The sequence below is a fragment of the Propithecus coquereli genome, unplaced genomic scaffold (genome assembly GCF_000956105.1).
Source record: "Propithecus coquereli isolate 6110/MARCELLA unplaced genomic scaffold, Pcoq_1.0 Scaffold65, whole genome shotgun sequence".
Classification (NCBI taxonomy): domain Eukaryota; kingdom Metazoa; phylum Chordata; class Mammalia; order Primates; family Indriidae; genus Propithecus; species Propithecus coquereli.
In genome coordinates this window covers 2,222,769-2,246,518 of record NW_012152507.1, presented here as the reverse complement: position 1 = coordinate 2,246,518, position 23,750 = coordinate 2,222,769, and the positions used below count along the sequence as shown (strand labels likewise).

Here is a 23,750-nt window from a genome sequence, read left to right as displayed (position 1 = left end):
GAACAGCCACCAAGATTCTTATTTCTTCCTGAAGTGGTCCTTACGTGGTTTGTTGACTGAAATATTGAGGGGCTGCAGCTGTCCAAACAGAGAAATAACAACCAAATTCATGTTTCTTCATGACTCCTGCCTGGTGAACAGCAACTATAAGATACATATCCATTTCACTCATGTTCAAAGGTGGAGGGAAAAATATTAAGTATTACAAAAAGATAAAAGCAAAGTATAATAATGTCTATATAGGATACTGGAAAATAATTTCCAGATTCTATTTTCATCTGTGTCACCAACTTAGTGATGTAGGATCAAGTCACTCCACCTCAATGAGCTCCAATTTCCTCATTTTTCTTTTTTAATGAAGTGGTCAAATGTAAGTGTCCCTGAGTTCTCTCTCAGTTCTTTGTTTTAAGAGCCAAGGTTATACACCATTGAGGATTTTCATGTCAGGATCTAAAGAATGATCTTAGGTACCCTGGCTCATCCCATGATATTTTCCTTGTGAAATAGTAGATTCAGCTAAACAAATTCCCCATAATGAAATCACTCCTCTGGATCAGACAATTAAATGAATGGGCCTGGTACATTCTCCTGTCCCTTGCTATGTGTTTGGATGGGTGGGGGAGGGAGAAGAGCCCAGAGCCAGCTGATTCCTCAGAAGTAGAGAATAGGCCCCAAGGGTGTGAAATACAGGAAATATCAGTTTCAATGGGGAAGTAGAATCTGATGATGTCGAGGCTGGGAGGCCACAGATGATGGTGACTCACCCACAGGGAGGACACTGAGTCATGGGGCGAGGCCTCCCTTGGAGAAGGGTCCAGGAAGGAGTCCCAGCCTTCTCCCCACGACAATCCTCACTCACTTTAAAACTTTGAGTTAGTCCTGACTGTAGTCTCTACAGGATTCTGGGTCAGTAAAAATTAACCTCTCAAAAGGCACATTCCTGAAAAACAGGTTTTACAATGACATCCATCTATGACTGAATTATAATGGGTTTATAGGAAAAAAGAAGATGAATTACAGGAAAAGGCAATGCTGTCAACTTGTAAACGTCAGTTCCGATGAGGAAAAGTCTTCTTAGAATTAGGTCACTGACAACTTTTAATTAAACCCAACTGAGAAATATTTTCATGAACAAGTTCAACACGGATTTTCCCCCCATTCTGTATGTGCCTTCCAACAGAAATCCATATAAAAATGTCACTTTACCTGTAAAAGGACTGATTGAAACAGGTTTGATATGCCATGTCAATAAGATAAAACTACGGGCTTCATCTTTCCAATGTCATCTAATGCCTTAGGTACTTATCCTACAGGAACTCACAACTCAGAAGCAATATTAAGCACGAATTAAGTAACATTAAAATTCCTAACAGCAGAAACCTATTCCGTTAAAATAAACTAAACATAGTCTCAAATGCTATGGAAATGACAGGTAAAAGCTTAGGCTTTTAAAGGCTATTTTAACCTTCTGGCAGACGCAAAGTCATCAAAAAACAATTTACAGTGTATCCAACTTTCAGACAGATCTAGCTCTAAGGCAGGTTAGGCCAGTGGTTCTGACGTTAGCACACTTCAGGATCACCAGAGAGTTTATTAAAATACAAACTGGCGGAACCCACCCCAGAGGTTATCATTCAGTAGCTCTGATGTGGGACCTGAGAATCTGCATTTCTAGCTTGTTCCCAGGTGATGCTGATGCTGCTGGACCAGGGACCCTTGAGAACAACTGCCCTAGGGCACACTAAAGAAAGAATATCACGAAATTTTCTCCCAAAAGGCAAAATAGATTCAATTCATTTTAACCAATATATATTACATTAGTAATATTGTGAAACACTTTTGAAAAAAAATAATAGTTTGGAACAAAAATTCGAAAGGAAACAGAGGAGATTTGAGACAATGGAAGATGATGAGAAAGCAAGGCAGCAAAGCCGGCACTGGGTCTCACGTGTAGCATCTGAACTATCAACAGAAGGCTTCAGCACTCAGAAGCTCACCACCTTCTCTATGGGGGCAAAAGCTCAGGACGCGTCCCCCAGCAAGTGTTCCCTGGCACAGTGTTTTCATAAGGGTGACATCTGTGGTAGAGAAAAACAACATGAAAAAAAGAGAAAAGGGTCTCAAAAGCCTGAAGAGACCATGTAAGCAAAGGGCCACCTTGCCCAAATGGGGAATGAGATGCAGCTGATGGAAAAGACGCCCACCCACATCTGCTTGGCAGCAGGCACCTTTGGGGCACCGTCTGGCAAGCTCCGCCTTCTCTCTCCTGCCCCACCCCCTTTCCCTGCAGCTTTCCTGAACCTCTGGGCCTCATGCAATTGCCCTGATTTGCCAGAATCCAGAAACTGAGCAATCCTTTTTAGGTTAGGAACAAAATCTAAATGATCTGATAAAAGGACACGCATAGAGAATACAATATGAAAGGCTTTTAAAAGAACATCATAAACACCACAGCACTATTTTAAAAGTCCTCAGATTCCTGGATAGCTGCCCACCTCAGATAAGTACAACATGTCCTACCATGCCAGAGAGAACATCTCCGGAATTCTGGCGGCAACACGCCACAGAGCACTTTCCTCAGAGAACACACACAGAAGTGAGCGCCACAATTCTGGCCACTAACTGTATCCTATCCCGTGCCCCCATCTGAGTTACTCACTTTCACACTTAAGGATGGCAACATTAGCAGTAAAAACTACTCGCCTGAAAACACTGTTCTGAAAAAGACAATATTGACTTTTGAAAGGGCTCAGCACATCCATTCATGGAAATTGGATTTGTGTGTGTGGAGGGAAACACTGACTTCTTTTCTTAGACTGGTGATTTTTCTACTTCCCTCTCTAACAGTTCGTTTTAATAGTGACAGAGCTGGACAGTGGGTTGGGGGAGAGGGAAGGAATATGCAAACATATCCTTTCCCCTTTTCTAAATTCAACACAGTTTTTCCCCTGAAGGAGGAAACCAGAGCTTCAATCCATTTTTCCTTAGTTGGCTAACTCTGATCCTTCAACTCCCCTCAGAAATCACCTCTCCCAGATGCCTTCTCTAAATTCCTCAATCCCTTTATTACCACAAAGCATCCTGAAATTACATGCTTTTGGCCATTTCCTCCAATGGGCAGCTAACTACTCAAGGGTAGGAACTATGTCTTTATAATATTTGACACAGGGCTTGGCATGCAGTAGGCACACAGTATTTGTTGAACTAAGTATAGTCTATTTAGGTACACAGATTAGGCACATGAACATATATACCTGGTGGCTCACAACCAACAAGGAAGAACTTATTCCAGATTGCTGAACTTCCAGATAGATAGATGACTTTATACCCTAAAGCCCAAAGTCCTATTTAATATTTATTTAAAACATGGAGAGCTTTTTAAAATATTTGGCATTGGTCTTTGCCTTCTAAAACATATATATATATAAACATTTTAATGACTCAGTCTTAATTATGAATATCCAATTATTATGCTGCACCATTATTTAATTTAGGACTGCAGAAAATACTAAATTACCTTTCAAGATTAAGAGACCACTAAGATTGTTTAAATCTTTGTAACCAATTTTAGAATATTTCTACCTCTATTTTACAGCTGTCATCTTGCATTCCTTTTTTAGTCTGTGGCTTTTAACATCATACTGGTTTGTAATAATTTTAAATAAAACAAGAGTTTTTAAGGATTCGCAGAAGGCAGTGGTATGCATTTTAGCTGCTTAAAGACCTTATCTCCTTGTGACTGTGTTCAGGAGGTATGAGCTTGCTAAACTATATAAAGGCCCTCCAGCTGTGTCTTCACCCCTGCAAACTCCCAGCTCAAATACTTTTTCCTCCATAAAGTCTTTCCTGACAACCACAGGCTCAGCACTCCCCACTCCACGTTAGCTACGCTCTATACCTTTGTTATCACACACAGCATATTTTAATCAGCCCTTTACCAGGTATCTTCCAGGACCACACGGGAAATTTCTTAAGTACGAGAGGTATTTATAGATGAAATGATATAATACTGGGCTTTCTGTCAAAATAATGGGGGGAGAAGTGAGGGGCATAAGGAGCAGCAAGATTGTTTGCAAAGCCGGGTGTTGAGTACATGTAGGTTCATTATATTTTTCTCTCGACTTTTATACATTTGAAATTTTCCAAACTGAGAAGGAAGAAAGCATTAGGAGGTATCCCGTTAATTCTATGGTTGATTGTCGCTGCTCCCCCCACTGCTCTCAGCCTTTGGATAGCTTCCCGCCACCCAGCAGGTGCTTCTGTCCCCACAGATGGGTTGTAACACACAGTGCCACTCCTCTCTGAAGTTCACGGCCTTATATAGACACCATTCTATTCTCGCTTCTGCTCTGCACTGGGAACCTAACCTTGTCACCCTCCTCCTACCTAAGACAGAAACCTATCAACCTTATCACAGCTGAAGATAAGTCAGCAGGTCAGCCCACACCAGCTCTGTGAACCATGCCATCTACACCACACAGCCTGGAGCTGATCCCACGTTCCAGTGTTTGACCTTATCAGTTCATCTCAAGGAACCTAAAGCAGACAGACGGTGGTCACACAGTGTTTCTGCAGAGCTAAAAGCCAGCGCCACTCTGCCCAGAACTCTCTTCCTTCAGACACTGGGATGATGCCACATAGAGTCCTCTGTTGAAAAGGCCTTCAGCGAGTCACCACTCGAGATACAACAACACTCCACCTCACTTCTGGCTCTTAATCCTTCTTTGTTTTGTTTTGTAGCACTTATCCCTGCCTGACGATGTATTATATGTTTATTTATATGTCACCACCCCTTCCTATAATGTCACCTCCGTGAAGGCAGGGACTTTGTTTGCCTCTGTATCTTCACATCTCAAACAGTAAAGAGGGTTAAGAACAGAAAACTGGTATTATTAACATAAACTAAGAACACATATCTCCACCCACACTCACTTCGTGTGATGTCACGGCACTATTTTTATCCACTAGCATATCCAATCTTTCCTAAACAGCTGAAAAATCAGTGACTGCAAGATCACATGGAAATGGCTGAATCTGTCAGCATGTGCCAGAAAAACTTCACGGGACCAGAGTGTCCTCACATGCTCTCTATGGTCATTTACAACATATACAAATTATCTCAGAATTTAGAGAACAGTGTAAATTATATTAGGGCCTTTAAAGGGCCTATGTCTCTGTCACTTTTCAAATCAAAATCAGTGTCCTCTCCCTACTTCTGCCCTTACTACAACTCTATCCAGCAGAAACCACCAACCGGCAGATGACAGTAACGTCTATGAAGCTGGCTGCAGTGAGGAAGGAAGATGGGCTCAAGGTGCCTACTTCTTATCACATAAGCTCTACCTTTTAGTTACCACGTGATCTTGAGCAAGGTAATGTACCTCAGTTTCCTCATCTGTAAAATGGGGAGCAATAACTACCTCATAAGGTTGACATGAGAATTAAATGACTTAATGTTAGGTAACAGCTTAGAGCAGTCCCTGGCATATAGTCAAGGTTAACTATCTTAGCTATCAAGGATCAGTATTGTTATTTCTAAGTATTATAAAAAGGAAAACTTCAAAAGAAAAGCATAATGATTAATTGGATTCTTGTTTTAAGTCAAGGCACAGAAGAAATGTATTCCTCCTATGCTTGGTAGAGCTGTAGAGCTTTTCTGCACTCAATTTTGAGAAGGCACAACCCAACTTCTTTGCCAAGAGGTCCACCAACCTCAACCTAGCACATTCTCTGGGTAGTCTCTGTCTTCCAGTCTATACCCCGGCACGGAATAGGTACAGGTTAACTATCTTAGCTCTAATGTTCAGTATTCTCATTTCTACCACATTTGAACCCACTCAAAACACTTACATTTTAACATAATTCTAAGTAGTGCTCATTCTCAAGAACATAGGAAAAAAGTGTAATTTTTTTAAAGACTGAAAAAAAAAAAAAAAACAGTGAGAATAGTGTGTCATAAACCAGTAGAAATTCTACTGTAAATCTTTGGTCAATTACAGAATATCACAAGGAAGGAAATGTAAGCTTTTTAAGAAAGGCAGGCAAATACTATTCAATATCCCCAAAATTCTTTGCTGAGCATCTGTTAAATCAGATCACCCACTCAAGGCACTCAGCATAGCACCGGGAACACGGAGAGCACCCACTGAAGGTTAGCTTTTCCTATTCTTGGTATGATCATGAATGTCAATGCAAAGTGGGATCTCAAAGACTTCCAGGCCCGAGCTCTCTCCCTCTCCACACAGTCTAGAAATCTACAGGGGTCCTAGTCAGGTGCTAACATTGCCCTGCTGTCCCTCTGCATCTACATAAGCTTTTCTGCTTTTATCTCCTTGATACATTACAACTCTGATTTCATTTAAATGAAAATGCTCTGCTGCTAACGAAAAGCTAGAAATCACTGATGTAGTCCAGCCCTCCATCACACAGGTGAAGAAACACGAGGTTCATCCAGAGGTCCAGCAACCTGTCCAAGATCTGACCGAGGTCAGCACACTCATGGAACTAGAAATCAGGGCTCCTGAAACCTCTTTCCACTACAGTGCACTAACGCATTCACAGATAAACACATCAAAACTTCCACCAGAACCAGCTTCTACATCCAGACTTCTCACCCTTTGAAATGTGATTTACTGATTTACATCCCTCTCAACTCACCATGATTTCTCTCTGTTCTTCCAGATTCTTCAAAAAATTTGAAAATTCACGTAAGGAGGCATCTGTAAGGAGAAAGGAATGATTATTGGGTGGCCAAAGCAAAGCAAAACAAACCAAAAACTCATCTTTAATTACCTATGCAACGTTCATCATCAGTTTCTGCATCGCCGATAAACTCGAATTTAAAGTCTCTGAGTGAATGAGCAAACTTCCTCTGGGCTGCTGAAAGACCTAGAAAGAAAGGTATAATGATTACTTGGGTCCTTGTTTTAAGTCAAGGCATAGAAGAAATTCATTCCTCCCACACTCCGTAGAGCTATAAAGCTCTCCTCCACTCAATCTGTGAGAACAAAAGGAGTTGGGCACCACCCAACTCCTTTGCAAGATGCCCACCATCCTCAACCTGGCACACTCTCTGGGTAGCCTCTGTCTTCTAGTCTATATCGTGGCACAGAACCGGTGCTAGAGAAATGTTAGTTCCCTCCCCCGTCGTCTTCTTCCTCAGTCTGATTATTTCACTTTGTTGCCTAAAGCACTTTCCCTCTTTCTGCTCACTCAGGTCAGAACTTGCCTAAGGTTCAGGCTGCGATTAGGAACGCACACACCTGATGGCATCGCTCAAGGCTTGATCAGCTCTGGCTGCCTGCCATGGTTTCAAACGTAAGGCTCTCAAAAGCTCAGGGTCGGCCAACCAGGTGGTCTTAATTGACTGCCAAATAACCACTCCAGGCAGAGAAACCCTGGAGATTCAAAAATAATGTTCACAGAAAACAGGATCACGGAGATAACCGAAGGCCAAAATGAAATGGTAGAATTAATTCTGCAAAATACCTACAGAGGTCCTCATCTTAAGTGGAGACAGAATAGTAGAAAACTCTGCTTCTAAAATAGGCTAACATTCATTTTATTGGCCATGTACCATGCTAGGTGATATATTTTATTTCATTCAATATTCAAGAGACATATAAAATAAAGATTATTATCCCATTTTACAAACAAGGAAGGTAAAGCTCAGAGATGTTCAGTGATTTGCTTAAGGCTGCACAGCTACAAAGGACAACAGTAAAGGCTTGATTTTATTCCAGAGTCACTGGTTGAAAGCCCACGCTCAGACCAGTGCACAATCCTGCCTCAGGTTTAAAGCATTTTCTGAGAAGCTGTTCACTGTCTCCTGCTCTCCACACAGCTCCTGTCTCAGCACGATGAAGACTGACAGAGTCATAGTATGTTAAAATAAAATTTCACATCAAGCAAATTGCAAAGTTGAAAAACGTAAAATGCAATCCGTAACTGCTGATCAGAATACTCACATGCAATAAATAAATGTGGACAAGAAAGTGAAGCAATGTGCAAACTGGGCATTTTTAATAAGAGGGTGAGATAAAGCAGGAGCAATTTTCTCTTATCTTATTAATTGTATTATAGCTAATAAGGCATAAAAGCAAAAAATTCTTATTTTTACTTTAGAAAATGCTATCTGGTTTTTTATGTTTTTTAACCAAAACATTCCCCACTGTCATGGGTTTTGAAATTTCATTTTTCCTCTATCTAATTCATGTTTATCTTGCTGTTCTCAAACTTTTTCTTTTTAAAGTTAAAAAAAAAAAAAAGAACCAAACACTTTAAGACCTATATATGAAAGGCAAAACTGTAAAACTTTTAGAAGATCTTAGAGGGTTGTAATTTCTCGCCCTTGGAATACGGAAGAAAAGCACAAAGCCTAAGGTAAAGCAGGATGGAGCGCAGGCGCCATCCCTCCTTGAAGGCACACCTCTGTGCCATGTGACTCCGCCCGTGGATAGCTGCTCTATTTTCCCACCCCTTGAATCTTAGGCTGGTCTTGTGGCTGACAGAACATGGGGAAAGCGACACCGCCCACCCAGAGCCTCCACCACAAGGAATTTTGCACACCTCTGCTCCACTTTCCCGGAGCCCTCTGTCCTCCATGTGAACAAGCCCGGGTTCCACTGCGAGCTGACGAAAGGCTTGCGGCACAGTGGCCCCCTAGTCACCCAGCAGCCTGCAGAAGCAGAGCTTCCTACACATGCACGAGGCAGCCCAGAGGGGACCACCAGCCCAGCGAGCAGAGCACACACTGAAATACATAAATAGCTGCTGTTCTAGCCACTAGCTTTTGGGGTGATTAAATGGATAACACTAGAGAAAGATGAATAAAATTTATGTTAAAATTGTAAATACATAAGAGTGAAGACAAGTGCACATCCAGAAGGTATAAATGACTGCTACAAATCAATAAAATGAGGCAGAAACTCCAATAAAAAAATTGAACAAAACAATTGCATAGGCAAAAGGAAGTGAAGGAAACCCAAGTAGCCTATAACCACTTGAAAAGGTGCTTAAACTCACCGGTGATCATAAAAGTGAAAATTAAAACCTCAAGATATCTCAATACAAATATACTGACCCAACTGGCAAAAATTAGTAAGTCTGGCAACTCCACGTAATGGTGTGACTGTATTTGTGGAGGAACAAATCTCCTTACACTGCTAGTGAGAGTAAAAACTGGTAATAATTACTTTTTACATAGTTTGGCATTTTCTAATAAACTTGATGATATCACTACAACCCAAAACTTTTCCTCCTAGGTAAATTCCCAAGATAAACTCTTGCACATGGGCACTTGCAGATGTGTACCAGAAAATCCACAGCAGAACTGATCATAGTAATAGCCAAATTCTGGGCCAAGACGGTGAGGGAGATATCAGCAGTAGAATAAGTGAGTAAATTATAGTACAGTCATATGCTATACAGTTAAAATAACTACAAATTCACACATCAAGACAGATGAAATTCACAATTTGAAGAGAAAGACGCAAGTCACAAAAGAATACACACAGTATGGTTCTTTTATGTAAAGTTCAAAACAAGCTAAAGTATTTGTTTAGATTACATATATAGGTCACGAAATCACAGCAAAGGAAGTGAATCATCTCAAAAGTTATACAATGTTCACCCCTGGGGGCAAGGGAAGGTGATGCACTCAGAAAGCTACAAGAGGATTAAGGGTCTTTTATTTCATAAACTAGCGGTGGGTCTGTGGATATTTGCCTTATTATTCTTAAGATGCACATTTGTTTCATATACTTGTTTTCCTATAATTGCACAATTAAGAAAAATCTTAGCCTAGCTATTAAAGCCATTCTAAGATAACTTGGTTTCTATTGTAATCCAGGCAAACATACAATCGATTACTCTCTAAGAGCTAGCCGCACTGGCCCGCTCTTGGTTCACACACGCCAAACTCGCTCCAGTCTGAGATCCCTTAACTTGCTGCTCCTGGAGCCCACACCTTCAGCCTCCCACCCCTCAACACGATCCCGGCTCAGGGGGCCTCCTCCTCTCCCAGCCTCCCTAGGATGTCGCCACCCCTCTGCACCAAAGCCCTCTCCTTGTAATGCCATTTAATTTTCTTCATAGCACTTATTACCTGAAACTACCTTATTTAGTCAATTTGTACTCATTGCTATCTATCTTCCCACTCTGGAGTTTCTTCTCCCTGAAGCAGCAACAGACAGTCTTGTCGCTTCACTATATCCCTAGAACAGGGGCCCCAGCTGTAAATTAGATACAACAGAATGGTTTTCTTTAAATTTATTTCATATACCTATTTCCAAATATTGATAGTCTGTGGGCTTATCATCTTTAATAACTATATTTTATTCCATTTTGCTAATGTTTGCTTTGCCGAATTTCAACAAGGGCCTGTAAGCTGGTCTTGTGTATATGTGTATGATCATATATATATAAAACATGTTTATATTTACTTATATACAAACATTATATATGTTTATGTATACTATCATAAATATATTTGTATAAACTATATTTTCCCCCTTTGGAGCTTTTTCCTTAGAATATTTTATCCAAAATTGCCAGACCAAAAGCTAAAGGATATTTAAAAGACGGTGTTTCATACGGTCAGGAAAAGATGCTCTCAGTGAAGTTAAAACTTAAGTGCACCAGTTTTCCAACATTTATTTTATAATCCCTGATTTCATTAGTTGAAAATGTTTATAATGGCAGATTAAATGTGGTTCATTTGCATTGCTACTCTGATGCATTTCTTCCTATGGAAATAGCATGCTTTACCCCAGCGCTAAGTATTATAGTCACATCATTTCTCATTTTAAAATATAAGCATTTTCCTTCACTCATTTTCCCCTATTGATCTTCTTCTGGCGTTACTAGAGTTTATTGTGTAAAATTTTTACTGTTTAAAAATTTGATGTCAAATTCCATTCCTTGCAATAATTACAAATTTAAATGCCCTTCCACTAGTTAGCACATTTTATTCTCCCATGTAGTTCATACTTCTATAGATACCTTCTGCCTTTCCAAACATAATACAAAATCATAAGACAGTATACTAAATTTAATACAGTCCATTAAATGTATTTTCTTTCCAGTATCATTGCACATTAAACTCAAACAGTTTCCAATGGACTACTTACCAAGGCCAGCAACACTCCTCTACTGAGATCAGGTGGGGGGCACTGAAGGAAACCAACCTCTACTATCACCAACTCGCCTACTCTATGCTAATCGACTTAAACTTCGTTCACTCTTTATAATAAGACTGCAGGGTAGGTGCTGGTGTCACCCCATTTGTTAAAAAAAAAAAAAAAAGTAAATAGGATCAGAGGTGGATTAATGACTTGATCGAGGTCACAGACCTCTTTAGACTGCTGATAATAAGTCCTGGAGGCAAAGGTTCAACTCCGATGAATGTCCTTTCCATTGAACCATTCTGACTTTTAAGAGATTCCACATTATTCCCAGGTCCTCTGCCCAGATCTCAACTGGTATGAAACCATCAGGCTTTCTGGATGGCTCTAATGAAGAATTCTAACTAAATGGAAAATTTGTGTATGTGTGCCTCCTGCCTACCGATTCCTGAATATTGTAAATTAACACTGCTCTTGAAACACCTTCAAGGTTGGTATATATTGGTGGATAACATCAAGCCAGAGTGTGCATAAAAAGCATAGCTAACTTAAAAGAATTAATGTGATTTGCACCCTTCAAATGAACTTGCCACTTCATGGTCTTCCAGACTTGAAATTTTTAGTTCCTTGATCTGCAGACAAATGCAAGAGAAAATGTTGGTGATAAAATTCTTCCCAGGGTTTGGAGCAGTTTGAGAGATGAGGAGCTATATTTGAGACCTGCTGAGTTTGAGATGGAGGATATACCACATGGAGAGATCCAACCACAGTTTAAATTCAGGTTCAGAGAGACTCCAGACTCGGGCCCAGATTGCCACTGCTTGCCCTTGATAATTCTACAGATGAGAAAATTACTTTTCATAGCAGAGCCACTTACTTATTAACAATTTTAGTTAAGCCCATGAAATATTAGACAAATACAGGCACTTGGCTAGGGTGGATGGGAAGCCTGTTTGGCGTCCTCTACCTTTCGGTACTTCTAGGCAGCACTGTGGGTGCAATACAGCCCCTGAAGGTACAGGCTCAGCCCTGGTCATGAAGTTGTAACTACGATCTCCTACAACTTCCCACTCTACTAACTAAAGCACTAATGGGGACGCTTGAAAAAATACTGGATTCTTTACAAATCATATTAGATTCCAAAGTCCTTTTTTAAATAGGTAAATTGTACCTAGAAGCTCACATTCCTTTGCATGTAGAAACCCAAATAACTAGATTACCAACCATGCAAAAGTCTGCCAAGTGAACTGCCCCTCACTCTGCACATCAAAAACATGCACCAAAATTCTTCAATGTTTTATTAAAGAGGAACCGGATTTGGACTCTAAGAATTTAATATCTTTCATGCCAGATTCATGCCAAGGAAATAATGCTGATGTTAATCCAAGTAACTTGGAAGTCAACCGAAATTCCTCTAGGATTGTCGACTGGCTTCATATTTTACTTCGTGTTTTCCAGATTTACAAAACCAGCAGTGGTCCTGTATGCAAGAAGAGCATTATGGCTTCTCATTAAGAGTCAAAAAAAAAAGTAAATAACTCATTTTGTGGGTCTTTTAAAAATGGTACAAACATCTCGTAAGCCCAGAATGCATTACTGGGCTATTACAGGCCTGAAGGCCAAATGGCAGGCCGTTCTAACAGCAGTTTATGTGCCAACACGGTCTCTGGCACTATTAGGGTTAAACACTCCTGGCCCTAACTCTCCAAGTCCAGTCCACCTGGGGTATCTATGTAGTGAGTTCTTCTTAATCATAGAATAAATAACACCTAAAGTCACTTGACTGATTTGAAGTGACAAATTTATAGGATAAAAGGAAAATAAGCCAAGCCCACAAAGTGCATATTCCCCAAAACAAATCCATAAAACTGGAGTGCAGGGCTCAAAACCCAACATGGCACGTCACAGACAACCATATAGTGTTTACCAAAATAGCCGTTTAACATGAAGAACCCTTCAGAAGGGAGTGATCTGGGGACTGGAGAATCCACAGGCAAGGCCACATTGAAGACCACCACCCAACCTTCATTAAACCATACTCCAGACTGCAACTGACTGTATATATTAGGCAAACACAGATAAATTACTGGGGCTGGGTACCGTTCACAAAGGGAGCTCCTACCACAATACCCTATTAGAGGAGAAGAGAATGCTGGTGATCACCTAGCCCACTGGTTTTCCAACTGTCTTTGGACACAGATTCCCTTGTTCAAAGAAAATCTTATTTACAGTAGGAACAGAAAAAACAGGTAAAACAACTATAACATTAATGTATTATTTGCTATTGCCACAGTTAAAAACTATCAAAAATGTAGTAGCTTAAAACAAATCTATTATCTTACATTTCTTGGTGGTCACAAGTCTAAAATGGGTCTCACGGGGCTAAAATCAAGGTGTTGGCAGGGTTGTGTTCTTTCTGGAAGCTCTAGGGAAGAACCCGTTTCCTGGTGTTTTCCACCTTCATGAGGCTGCCCACAGTCCTTGGTTCTCGGCGCCGTCACCCATCGCATCACTGGCCTCTGCTTCTGTCATCACCTCTCTTTCTCTGACTCTTTTTAAGGACCACTGTGATTACACTGGGCCCACACATAATCTAGGACAATCTCTCTATCTCAAGGTCCTTAATTTAATCACATCTAAAAGTCTCTTTTGCCATGTAAAATAACATCACAGGTTCCAGGGATCAGGATGGGACACATTGTAGGGCCATTATCCTGCCTACCAGATCTTACAATGTCAGGTACTCTACCATTCACTTTGCATTTATTGATTCTGTTAACTATCACAGCAGCTCTACGAAGCAGGTACTATTGTTATGATCACTTGACAGAGGCAGAAACTGAGACGAACAGAGGTCACCCAACTTGCCCAAGATGACAGAACTGGTAAATAGTGGAACTGAAAGGTGAGCACAGAAACACAGTCCTGGCTGCTGCTTTGAGAACAGTAGGAGGGTGAACAAATGCAGCAAGGTGACAAGTTAGGAAGGTCCTGCCTTGACCCAGGTGTGAGAGATGATGAGGATTCTTTCAAGATTTTCTGGAAACTGTGTCAACAACTAGTGAGACTCAGAGGTCTCAAACTAATGATTGTGGGCTCTACATGCAAAAATTTCCCCAAGGGTAACAATCACCCTTGAAGCTTCCTGGCTTTAATGTCACGAAAGCCCAGTTTATACGTGCTGTGATAATCAGCAGGGTGTTCTTGTTCCCCTGTATTATGGGTTGAATTGTGTTTTCCCGAAATTCATACGTTGAAATCCTAACCCCCAGTACCTCAGAATGTGTCCTTATTTGGAGACAGGGTCTTGACAGAGGTAATCGGTTAAAATGAGGTCATAAGGGTGGGTCCTACTCCAATATAACTTGTATCCTTGTAAAAAGGGGAAGCTTGGACCAGAGATGTGTCTAGAGGGAAGACACTGTGAAGGGACAGAGGGAAAAGACAGCCATCTATAAGCCAAGGACAGAAGCCTAGAACAGATCCTTCCCTCACGGTCCTCAGAAGGAATCAACCCTGCTGACACCTTGATCTTGGACCTCTAGCCTCCAGAACTGTGAGACAATAAATTTCGGTTGTTTAGGCCACTCAATCCATGCTACTTTGCTTCGGCAGCCCTAGCAAACTCACACACCATGAGTCTTTGTTAGTAGAAAAATAGGGTTAAAAAGGAGTTTTAACCTTGGGGTCAAAAACCATACACAGATAAGAATGCTATTTGCAAGTATCGTTTTTAAAGATCATGCATGTTAAGCTCAATGACAAAACATAGTATTGTTCAAACATCTTAGTACCGAATATAGTAACTTGGCAAACAACGTGGTTTCAAAAATGTCCTAAGAAAGGAGAGACAAAAAGAAAACCAAACCCACATGCGGGGGTAATGTCAAGACAAGTTACCTTGCTAACCGCAGCATATACTTTGGGCCCAAAGTCAATATTAGCAGGGATCTAAATGTCACGGATCTAAATGTTGATGAATAGGAGTTTCTTCTGCCATTGGAGTATCACCATTTCATGGCACAAAAGAGAAACTTAGTTCCCAGCCAAAGCCAAGAGGTACTGTGTAACTCATTTCTCTCAAATTCTACAATATTTCCTTTAAAATAATTTTTAAGTAAAAAAAAAAAAGACTAAAAAGGGTTAAAAGGGTTAAAACCTCCTCTTTTGTGCCCCCAGGTAGGCCAGGATCACAAGAGCTGGAAGAAACACCCCAAGAAATGGCCAATGACTTGCTGGGCATCTGTCATCGCCCGGCAGCCCGAGGTGTTCTGTAAGCACAAAGAGGACACGGCTTCTGTCCTAAGGAGTCCACGCCCCAGGTCTGAAAGAAATCACCATCCCATGCTGCCTATGAACTGAGGCATCCAGAGTCACAAATTCCACACAAGTGCAATGGACGACAAACTCAAAAAAACCATTAAAGCTATCAGGAAACACAGCATGGAAGTGGGTGGAGGGTTAGGTCTTGAAGAAAGTCCTAAAAAGTTCAATTTACATGGCTGTAAACTCCAGAGGAGGCATTCAAAGCATTAGGAACAAAACGAAAGGAATCCTTTAGATGAGAATAAGCAGGACTACATACAGCTGATATAAGTCGGGACTTTGTGAATGCAAGGAACAAATACTGAAATAATGAGACCACGACTGCCAAAGCCCAGAAAAATGTGAGCAACTTGTCCTGTGAGAAGGTACAGCCATGCCTGGCGTCTTCTCCCTGGGCCTCTGTCATTAACACAACTTGGCTTCTGAGTGTTGACTTTTCTCCCTGTCACGTGCAGCTGTCGTATCTTTTCTTCCACTTCGCACGAATTCTTACTGTCGGACTGCGGCTTACTCCGGGTCTGCTGCCCTGTCATTGCCCGGTAGGCCTTCCCTGGGCCTCGTGTTAGCTCACGGCATTCTTTCAACTTCAGCTCCCACTGCTTTTTCCTGATTTCCCAAATTAAAATTCTCAAGAGAATCAAATTGGCCTGGCTCATTTTGTTCCCACAGAAGGCCACGACAGAGGTCTGGTGTCCCACCCGGTCAAATCAGCCACCTCCAGGAGAGGAGGGGAGGAGGTCACACAGTCCTCAGCGTGCCTTGTCCTCAGCAGGGGCTGTGAGCCCAGCACTCTCCTGACGGGAGCTGTGAGTTAGCAGAGACATGAGTGACACCTTGGGTGCAGGCCAGTGAGTAAAAAAAACATCCCTCAAAGGCCAAAATAATTTCTGAAGGGTGTGCCTAGAGTTCTAACAACTCGGGAGTCTGAGGCAGAAAGATCACTTGAGCCTAAGAGATTGAGACCAGCCTGGGCAACACAGTGAGACCTCGTCTCAAAAAGAAAAAAATATAAATTCTGAAGACTTGACTACATTAACACATAACATTCCACAAAAAGGCCCTAAAAGCAGGAACCAGTCCATCTAAAAAATTGCAGCAGGCAGTACCTATATCCGTGAGATGAGCCATTTTAACAGAGGGAACTGTGTTCGACATGCAGAAATTTTAACACTCAGAGTTAACTAGAAAATTGTTTCAAATGCAATGTTTCCAAATAGTTTAAGTGTGTGCAATCACCATCTAATATTTGCTTGGCACTCCCTATGTGCGGTCACTGCTCCAAGTGAGTACTTCGCATGTATTAGTTCATTTAATCCTCACTATTCCAAATTAGGTAAACATTTTCACACTGCGTTTTACAGACAAGCACAGGAAGGCACAGAGAAGTCACACCACATTGAAGGGTAAAGCCGGGATTTGAGCCCTAGAGCAGCTCTCAGCCTAAACCATCCAAATACACTGCCTCAGCGTAGGGGACAAAATCTGCTCAGGCCACAGCTGGGCCACAAGACCCTTTCTTTACAATGCCCTTATAAAATGTATGTGAAAAATCAAAATGTCTTGATTATGTTGAAATAGTAGGGGGAAGGTAAAAAGTGGGGAGTCAGGAGGGAGGTCTTAGGGACAGTTCCTGGGAAAGAAACATTTCCCAAGAAGAATGTCAGGAAAAGAGAGAGCTACACTGAGGAACAAAAAGCCATCAGGAAGAAGGAAGGAAACAAAGCAGATTTGGCAAAGGAGCTGTTAGAAAACAAGTGTGCTGGTGGGGCCATGAGGTCTGTGAGGTCTTCCTCAAGGGCAAGAGCAAGGCAGATCCCAGGCGGCAGAATCAACACAATCCACAGCTCCTACAGGCATACTGACCCAGGCCTGGACCTCCTGGAAACTGTTCTGTTCAGAGGGAGAAGGTGTTACATAAACAGGTAAGACACATGGTCAACTTGTAAAATCAATTAAAGGATGAGAAAGGTATGTATGTCATTGCACATAAAATAGTTTAGAAGGTAAGCCCCCCAAAATCTTAACCAGTGCTCTTAAAAATATTCTTATTTTTCTGTATTTTCTAAAGATTATTCACTGAGCATAAACTACTTTTAAATGTTAATGCTAAAAAAAAAAAAAAAGGATGCCATCTAATCATGAGGATCAGCAGAGCAGAGACTGCGGCCATGCCCACAAGTCACGATTACAACTCCAGGGCTGTGACTTGAGGAACTGTACAAGCTACGTGGCTCAGGTGGACCAAACTCCCTAGGGAGTAGTGACCCCATTATGTGTAACTGGGATTCCTATGTGCTCTGCACTTGCTTCAGAACCCAATGTGTTAAAGGAATGACCATTATTCCAATAGGGAGCTGCCACAAGACAGAAAGGAGACAATTGAGATTTCCCACAGGAGGACACTGGGGGCCTGGGGTGCAATGCTTACCAGCCGTACTTAGGGTAGGACTTAGGGGTGCAGCTAGGAAATGGTGAAACCGGGAATAAAAGGCAGCCCTGATCACCAGAAGCTGTTGAAGCTCAGGCGGTGATGCCAGCAATGGGGAAGGTGGGGAAGGGAGCAGCTGTAAATACAGATGAAGCTTCTCACTCCTTGGACCACTGCTTATTTCCTGCTGTGCGCCTCTCCCCACCACCACTTCACTTAAGACAATTTTCCATGGAAGTTGGTGGGGGTGGGCGGGGGCAGAGCTCTGTGGCCTGGTCCCTAACAGGCCAAAGACCAGTACCAGACTGTGACATGGAGGTTGGGGACTACAGACTACAGGTATGCGCCACCACACTTATCTAATTTTTTAATTTTTTTTTTTTTTCCTGTAGAGATAGGGTCTTGCTATGTCACCCAGGCTAGTCTCAAACTTCTGGCCTCGAGCAATCCTCCTGCTATAATCCCGAAGTGCTGGGATTACAGGCATGAGCCACCAAGCCCAGCCTTGATGCAGAATTAGAAAACTATACCTTTTAATTCATCTCTACCAAGTTTCAGATCTAAGGGTCAATAATAATAATGATAATGATAATCATGAACAATCAATGCAATTCATAAAATAGAAACTACTAATAAACACCAAAAACAATTTTCAACTTTATTAGTAATGAAAGAAATGAAATTTGTGAAGTATCTGAAGAATGGACACACACACACCACACATACTCACTACTAAATTGGAGTAGATGAGCACACATGTACACAGAAGGAAGTAAAACTCAACAGAAATTAACCTGGCAGAAATTAACCTGGGGGAGGAGGGGACGGGCAAAAACCTACCTAATGGGTACAATGAACAATATCTGGGTGACAAGTACTCTTATAACACCATGACTCAAGCATTATAAAAGCAATGCATGTAAGCAAAATACCAAAATTATTTGTAACCCATAATATTTTGAAATGTTTTTAAAAAATGAAATTTGTCACCAAATGGCCCACTACATTTTAAATAATGAAACTAATAATTCCAAGAGTATCAGTAAATGGTCCCTTTCCTATATCAGCAGGGAAGAAAAAATGAAGACCCTGCACCCATCACTTACTGTCACTCCTCTCCTCTTCCCCCTCAAAAAGGGGGAATGCAAACGACCTAGCACAGCAAATTGACAAGTTCGTTTTGTGTCTATGAAGAGATAATATACGCACAGTACTTACAGAGAAAACACTCAATGACAGCAAGTATGACAGTTGTTAATGGTAGTAGTTCCAATCTGCCAGAATTTGGCATAGTTTAAAAACAAGGTAAGGTTAGGTGTCTTCTGGAAAAGCCTTATCACAAAACTCCTTACCCTAGAGTACGGTGCAGCGATTGACAGTAGGGATCTAGAGTCAGAGAGGGGTTCACAAACTGGTGTTACCAGCAACCAGCTGTGTGACCCTGGGCAGGTGACAACCCTTCCACGCTTCTACTTCTTCACTGACAACCTGAGAATAATATTGGATTTTTATATTAATATAATGAATGACAGTAAAGGAAAATAATGAATCAAATATTCCTAAGTTATCCTGTCTGAGTAACGAAGAACGGTGGAACCACTAAAAAGAAAAAGGGAAGTCAACAGAAGAAGCCTATTTAAGGTAAGAAAAAAATTACATTTTAGATATTCTAGAAAGTAGCAGATGAACTAAACAAATTCTGCACACAGGTACAGGTAAAAGTCAGAGCCAGAGACTTAAACTGTCAATTATCTACAGAAGGGGGATTAATGTGAAATAAAGAATGGTTTTTAAAAGGAAAAAGTAGAGAAAATCTAGAGCTAAAAATAGAGAAATGAACCATGGAGAACGGAAGGGAAGGGGCAGAAGAAAAGAAGGGGCAGACAAAAAATACGAGAAGACTGCAAAACCAGAGAAGACACCAAGTTGAGATGCTCAAAAATGCCACATGATTTCTTAGGTTGTCATTTTGGCAAGAAATAATTCTGACAAATCATACTTGGTCCCTCTCTTTCCCTTAACCCTCTACATCTACTCTACCTCCAAAATATCCCGTCGATCTGCTCCCTTCTGTCTCCACTCTTCACACATTATCCAAGCCATCATCATCTCTCGATTGGTCACCTGCTTCCACTCTGTCCCCTCCAGTTCAGTTCCCACACAGCAGCACAACGTAATTTAAAAATATGAATTGGATCTCCTTACTTTCCTGCTTAAAATCTTCAATATCATTCTGTTATATTTAGGATGAAACCCAATTTCTTATCAGAGTCTGAGTGATCTGGTCCCTCATCACCTCCTAAGCTCACTTAACTACAGCTTCATCAGCCTCCCTTCTCATCCTGCGGGGAAGAAATGCCAAAGTTCTTTCCTTTCTTAAGGTCTTTGTATATACTCTGCCTTCCTCCTACAATGCTCTTATTCCGCCCTCCCCAAAACTCAAATACAACGGGCATCAGAAACCTCTAGCAGCCTCCAAGCTCTCAGAGGGCTCGCCTCTGACTTCTTTAATAACTGGGCCTCCACAGTTGATAGATGTATACACAGCAGGTGCATGCAGCTGCAGTACATGCAACCCACAGTTACTAACTTCAAGGAGCTTTTATTCCAAATCAGTAAATAACACAAAAGGCCACATAAAGATGTATAAGAAATAATCATTTATACATTGATCAAAGAGCCACACGCCCCTAAGGCATGTTTTCCAGTTACATTTTTTTTTAATTCCTGTTAGATTTAATTCCATCATTGATTTCCCCTTCACCTATACACACCTACAACCAAAGGAAGGATAAGGGCTTTCATGAACTTTTTCTGGACCATCAATGACTCCCAGGCTCTAGTTCAAAGGACAGTCAGCAGGAGATCTGCTAAGATCTTCTATTCACCAACCTATGTGGGATTCATTGTTTTATGTGCTCAACCTTTTTTCAAAACTGATTTTTTTGAACTCTGTAATTTTTGTTTCTTTGATTACAAGTATGTCTCTGGTATAAACTGCCATTAATGGTTATATAACAATTTTGTTTTAAATATTTGTCCTCTTGTGGCCTTTTTCTTGGATTATGTTTTTGAACTCTATTTTTAGGTAGTCAAATTTTTCCATTATTTTGAAGGAGGCAGTTTCTTCTCTCATTTACATGCTTAAAAAGCACCCATCTCTTTACATCCTTTAACATTTTAGAAACATTCAGTTTTATTTTCTCCTAATCACCCTAAATTTGATTTTCAAAAAATTCTGGAATCTGACATATTCTGTTCCTTTGTTTCTCTTCCTGTGCCACATTTTTGAACCACAGTCTCACATCACACTTTTTATTACCTAATACAACTGATCGCCTCTATTTTCCTTTTTTCAGAGCTTTCTTTATCATTTCGTGATTCTAAATAATAAGCATCTACTATTATGCTGGATATTTTGTATAAAAATCACTCCTAATCCTACAAGGATCTCCATTTCATAGATTGGGGGAGGGGACCTCAAGAGAGTAAAATAGGTCACACGGTAAAGCCAGAATTAAACCCAGTTCTCTCTGATTCCCAACTTGTGATCTTTTCATTCTCAAAGTTTCATTCCCAAACTCTGCTTGGCAGTTACGTGCTCCCACACTAAATGGCACTGGTCTGCTGGGTTAATTTGACATAGCAAATTAGTATAGCATCCCCTCATCTGGTTGCAAATCCACTAAGGGCCTGGAAAGCTGACAGCCCCATCTGTTAGAACTGGGTGGCAAGGGAAGTTTTGTGGTACCCATAGGCAATGCTACTCAAAGTGCCATCCCCCAAACTGTTTGTCACAGGGCCCCTGGGAGACAAAGAATTTGGAAAGAATGTAAATTAACTCTGTCACTGAGCACCTTTATTTAGTTTGGCTGAAATTTTTTGACGGCAAGACTTGCATGATGAAAGAAGCAGGCTCCTTATCTCGTCATAAGCAACAGTCTGTGGACAGGCATTGGTTTATGAGCTGCAATTTTCAAAGGGCCGTTTGTGACTTAATAGGTGATAAAATCAGTACATTGGGCCATACCAGCATTTTTAAAAAAAAAAAAAAAAAAAGAAAAAAGAAAATAGGCCCCTCTGGTAAAAGGAGTTAAAGAAGGTTGGCATTACTATAACCTGACACTGGAATCTTTGGAGAAACTAACACAAGTCTAAATGAGATGAACATTTTGAAAAGTGAGTGACATAACAGATATAGTAACTATGACGTCTGGTAGAGCCAATTAAACAAATTTAAAGTAAATGTGATCCAACCTGGAAAATGTCCTGAACGCCACAGACAGTGGAGTGGTAAGATGGGTGAGGCAGAGCTCTCAGCACTCTGAGCCGCCCGTGCCCAGTCAGCTTGCTAAGCACGTGTAGAACTTGTGTGTGAGCAAGTGCAAGAACTTGGTAGCTCCTGAGAGGTAAATAAAAGGCTCATTGGGTAGAATTTTTATAAATATAAATTTTATTATAGTAAAGGGATCACTGGGTGGAAAATAGTGAATAAGTACAAACCTGTGGGCTTCTTTGTCAGTGTACAGAGTTGGAGAACAGACAATGCTGGGCTTGAGATAGTTCAGGATTTACAGCACTTTGCATTAGCATAAAGTTTCCCAGTCTTGTGATCCACCCTATAAGCAATATCATATGAGTAACATCATTGATTTAACTTCTAAATTGCTCTTTTGCTTTACTTTTCTAAGAACTAGCTTTGCAAAAAATGAAGAGAGGCTGATGAATGGAATTTACACATACTCAACTTTGATGCATCACCTCATATTTCCACAGAGTGAAGGAGGGGCCCCAAGCCATAGAGTAAGCACCTGGAACCTGCCATGAAAAAGAGGAACATGTTCACAGAGACAATATGGAAACGGCAACCCAGTACAGGGATTTAAAAATTCCCACTCAGGAGTCAGACCAACCAAGGCTTTGAATTGCAGTTTTGCCACTTACAGCTCTAGCTCTGCGGTCTTGGGTAAAATCACATCTTACCCAAATGTACCGGTGCCTCAGTGTCCCCATCTATAAAGACTGATAAAGAGCATCTGTCTCATAGGGGTTGTCATGAGGATCAAATGAATTACAGCCACGCATTGCATAACAACATTTCAGTCAATGACGGACTGCATATACGATGGTGATACCATAGGATTATAATGGAGCTGTTTGTGGTGATGCTGGTGGAAACAAACTTATGGTGCTGCCAGTTGTATAAAAGTCTAGCACATAAAATTACATACAGTATATAATATTGATAAGGATAATAAATATTTTAACAGTTTATGTACTTCCTATACTATACTTTTTATCATTTTTTTAGAGTCTACTCCTACTTATTAAAAAAAAAAAAGTTAACTACAAAACAGGCTCAGGCAGGTCCTTCAGGAGGTATCCAGAAGAAGGCATTGTTATCACAGGAGATGACAGCTCTGTGCCTATTATTGCCCCTGAAGACCTTCCAGTGGGACAAGATGTGCAGGTGGAAGACAGTGATATGGACGATCCTGACCCTGTGTAGGCCTAGGCTAATGTGTGTGTTTGTGTCTTAGGTTTTCACTAAAAACCTCAATAAGTAAAAAACAAAAAACAAAAAAAAATTAGTATACAAAAGTTTATAAAATGAGGATATAAAGAATACATTTTTGTACAGCTATACAATGTGTTTATGTTTTAATCTAAGTGTTATTACAAGAGTCAAAGTTTTTTAAAAATGCTTCTAATCATCCATTCCAAAAAAACCAAAAATGCAAAAAATTTAAAAGTTTATAAAGTAGAAAAGTTAAAGTAAGCTAAGGTTAATTTATTATCAAAGAAGGAAAATATTTTTGTATAAATTTAGTATAGTCTAAGAGTACAGCATTTATAAACTCCACAGTAGTGTA

At 40.7% G+C, this 23,750-nt stretch overlaps 1 protein-coding gene across 1 annotated transcript in view; it reads right to left on the bottom strand.

The window, feature by feature from the left end:
* The window catches only part of ARHGAP10 (Rho GTPase activating protein 10), a 285,825-nt gene that overhangs the window by 203,822 nt on the left and 58,253 nt on the right, over window positions 1-23,750 (bottom strand). The window contains exons 2-3 of the mRNA XM_012660012.1: window positions 6,793-6,888; window positions 6,658-6,719 (exon numbers count right to left, since the gene is read on the bottom strand). Coding sequence (XP_012515466.1) covers window positions 6,658-6,719; window positions 6,793-6,888 — 158 coding nt within the window. The remainder of the gene's footprint in view (window positions 1-6,657; window positions 6,720-6,792; window positions 6,889-23,750) is intronic.